The 3,752-nt window shown below is 47.0% G+C and overlaps 1 protein-coding gene across 1 annotated transcript; it reads left to right on the top strand.

Annotated features, from left to right (window-relative positions):
- The first annotated feature begins 349 nt into the window (after positions 1 to 349).
- Positions 350 to 2,017, top strand: VMAC (vimentin type intermediate filament associated coiled-coil protein). Its single transcript, XM_042444202.1, has one exon. The coding sequence runs from the start codon at positions 504 to 506 to the stop codon at positions 894 to 896; it is 393 nt and encodes a 130-aa protein (XP_042300136.1). The 5' UTR covers positions 350 to 503; the 3' UTR covers positions 897 to 2,017.
- Positions 2,018 to 3,752: the final 1,735 nt, after the last annotated feature.

Below are 3,752 nucleotides of genomic sequence, written 5' to 3'. Positions count from 1 at the left end.
TGGAGGAGCTACAAAGGCCTAGTAGAGCGTTCTCTCTAGGGATCTCTAGGTCCTCCAGGGCAACTCTGTAGCCAACGTCCGACAGACACTGGCCATAGAACTGCGCTGGAGGAGCTACAAAGGCCTAGTAGAGTATCCTCTCTAGGAATCTCTAGGTCCTCCAGGGCAACTCTGCATCCAACGTCCGACAGACACTGACCATAGAACTGTGCTGGAGGAGCTACAAAGGCCTAGGAGAGTGTCCTCTCTGGGAATCTCTAGGTTCTCCAGGGCAACTTTTAGTTAAAGTTGACCATAGAGTTGCACTGGGGGACCTAGAGATTCCTAGAGGGAACATTAATCAAATCCATGGATATTAAAAACCACAAATATCAAAGCAGCAAATATGAAGGGATGAGTGTACATCCAAACAGTGTCCCTTGGTGGAAATTTTAGGGGGGATTTATTCAAGCCGCCTGACACTTACCCTTCTTGGAATCTGTTTTGCCTTTTCCAGGCCAACTATGTTTTCCCCTTCTCCATTCTTTTCCCCCCACAGGGAGATAGCCGCCTTGGAGGAGAAGCTCCAGTCCTCAGAGGAGAAGACCCAGCAGCTCCTGAGCCTCATCCAGGAGAAGGACCACCTGATCAGCCAGCTCTGCCACCGGAGCCACTTGCTGAGCAAGATCTGCCGCAGCCACCCGGTGCTGGACAACCTCCTGGCCTACATGGCTGAAGGGGAACGACTGAACCCCATCCTTGGAGGACGCAGCTCTCCCGAACTCGGACCCTCGTTGGAGATGAACTGCCTCCTGAGCCTTGACTTGGATGGCACCAACGACTTCTCCCTCGGGGTGGAAGAGGAGGAGGATGAAGACCACAACTCTGAGCAGACTTTGTTCGGCACTACAGTGTGAACATGGGGCACGAGCCCTTTCCTCAGCCCCAGACACGTTGGGGGCTCTTTGAAGAGAAGGGATTTGCAGTTTACTTGAACCATTGTGGTGGAATTTGAACCCACCAACTTCGGGCACACCAGCCAAACTCGCTGGCTGACCGTAAAGCATCCCATTTGGCCCCCAAATAATCAAACCTCAGCTGCCACGACAAACCAGCCTGCCCAGCAGCCTCATTTATGCCATATTTGGCAGGCTGTGGTACAATCTGGAAGGACTAGCTTTGGGAGCTGTGGACTTCCTGACAGTAAGAGCCGTTTGGCAGTGGAAGACGGAGGGTGGTGGAGTCTCCCTCTTTGGAGGTTCTTAAGCAGAGGCTGGATGCCCACCTGTCACAACAAAGGCTTTGATTGCATGACCCTGCATGGCAAAATGGTTTTGGAGTGGAGGTCCCTTCCAACTGTTGGATTCTATGTATTCCTGCTTGGCATAATGGGGTTGGACTGGGTGGCCCCTGGCGGTCCCTTCCAACTTAAGGATTCTATAATTTGGGAGTTGTGCTCCCTCCAAGTAACTTCTCCTCATTGGAGGAACATAGGGGGAGGTCTCTTTCATATATATATTTTATCCATGTGCCCTCTTAGCAATGATTCCACAGGGTTGGAACATCATTTTTGGTGCATTGCTGGCTTGTCTTTCTTGGTGCCCACGCGCCCATCAAGCCAGGTAGTTTCCACATGTCTTTGGCCACAGGATGTATCGGAGACACTTGTTTCCTCCTTCAGAGACAGCCTTTGAAATGTCTCAGGTGGAAGAGGGGATTCCTACACACCAGCAACACCATTTTAAAGGGAATACTACCAGAGTCAAATGTTGAACCCTGGACTGTCACTTCAGTTCCACTGATTTGGTGGGATCACCTTTCATTCCTCATGTCTTTAGGAACCCATTTCAATTGCTCCCTCCATCTTCTCAGCTCCTCCCCTGACATTCTTACCATGGAGTCAGTTGGCTTCCAGAATACAGTGGTCCCTTGGTATCTGCTGGGTTTTGGTTCCAGGAGCCCCGGTGGATAACAAAATTTGTAGATGCTGAAATCCCATTATATACAATGGATATTTTTTATTACTACTACTATTACTATTACTACTATCATGGGCCCTTGCTATCCGCTGAAGTTTGATTCCAGGATTCCCCATGGATAACAAAATCCGTGGAAGCTGAAGTCCCATTGAATACAACGGCATAGTAAAATGATGTCCCTTATATACAGTAGCAAAATCAGGTTTTGCTTTTGGGAGTTTATATATTTTAAAGATATTTTCAAGCCCTCGATGCTTGAATCCATGGATAAAAAAATCCATGGGAATGGAAGGCTAACTTGTAACCTCAGCTCTTCCACGAGGGCTGCATTTCAACCCCTAACTTTCTGGTACTTGTTTTTCTGCAAGGAAAAACACAGCTTCATTTCAGCCCCCTCCGTCCCATGAAGAACCGGGGCCTGCTCTATCCCGCCATAGGAAATAAAGGGAACAAATGGTAACTGCAACTAGATATTTCAGTACTTTGAAACTCACTAGTCTCTCTTCCAGGTTGCCAGTTCCATCCTTTCCTCCACTGCTCCGACCTAAACCCACTGCAATCTCCTTCAATTTCAGTTCACTCATTCGGTTGCATTGGGATTCCTTGCCCCTTACAAATATTTAATAATAATAATAATAATAATAATAATAATAATAATAATAATAATAATAATAATATGTTTTATTTATAGACCACTATTCCGCAATGATCATAGCGGTGTACAGTAAAAATTGCAATACAATACAAAATACAAGGTGACAGTTAAAGGAGGGAGAAGTCTTGTCCTTCAGGCAGTCCCAAATAATGATATGTGTACTTCTGCCACTCTTGGTCCTGGCTCGGGGTGGTTAAGGGTGTGCCTGCACACTCCACAGTTCTAGCAGTCTGATCCTACACTAACTGCCATGTCTCCATCCTGCAGGATTCAGGGATTTGTAGTTTCATGAGAGGAGCCAAGGCTCTTCTGTTAGAGCCCAAGTCTCCTTCCCTGAATTACAGAGGATTCGTAATACATTTCCAGATTACAATCCTAGGATAGCTGAGGCTGCAAGCCTTGACCATTAAAACTGCTGTATTTGTGTAATGCAAAGACTCTTCTGTTTGTTGGAACTGCAGAGTTTCCTAGGGGGAAAATAGGTGCTGATACAAGTCTGGGCAATTGCAGAGCTGCCCATGTTTAGCTACTTTGCTTTCCAGAGGCTGATGTTTTGGGTAGTTTCTGATTTCCAAAGATTCTGGGCATCTTCCATTTCCTTTCTGCTCAATGGCCCTTCGCCCTCGATTCCTCCAGGCGTTCATCTCTCTTGCTGCACCCTGGTCCCAAATTTAAGATAATTTGGAGCTCTTGAGGCTGGTGAAGGGATGCTGGTCCTGTTGGGTGCTATGAGGTTTACTCCTGCACGATCAAGGCTGGGAAAGCCCTGCGCTTTCTCTCGGTGGCTGTTACTTGGGCTAGTTCCTCTGTTGTCCTCCATTGCAAAAGGAGGACCGGTTAAGTGCCTACGGGGATTTTGTTACACGAGGTTCTCATTCTAACCTTTTCCACATTAGAAGCAAATACAAATAAACATATTTTTAGTATACTAGATCTGTGTGTAAGGCTTTGTGTCTGAGTACGGTTCCCTCTCCTTCCGTTTTCTGGAAAATCGGTTTAGTTCTGTTAACTATTGTCTTGATTTTTAAATCTGGTGCTGAGGGGGAGGAAGGGGGGATGTCACCAACAGACCCTTTTTCTCCGACTTTCCCCTCTTCTGCCTCAGACAAAGGGAGGACTCTGACAAGGGCTTCTGTTGA

The sequence above is a fragment of the Sceloporus undulatus genome, unplaced genomic scaffold, assembly GCF_019175285.1.
Source record: "Sceloporus undulatus isolate JIND9_A2432 ecotype Alabama unplaced genomic scaffold, SceUnd_v1.1 scaffold_4198, whole genome shotgun sequence".
Classification (NCBI taxonomy): Eukaryota; Metazoa; Chordata; class Lepidosauria; order Squamata; family Phrynosomatidae; genus Sceloporus; species Sceloporus undulatus.
The sequence above is the reverse complement of the archived record's forward strand: the minus strand, read 5'-3'. Positions and strand labels throughout refer to the sequence as shown.

Coding starts and splice junctions, on each gene's coding strand:
- VMAC (XM_042444202.1), top strand. CDS start 504: ATGTTTTCCCCTTCTCCATTCTTTTCCCCCCACAGGGAGATAGCCGCC.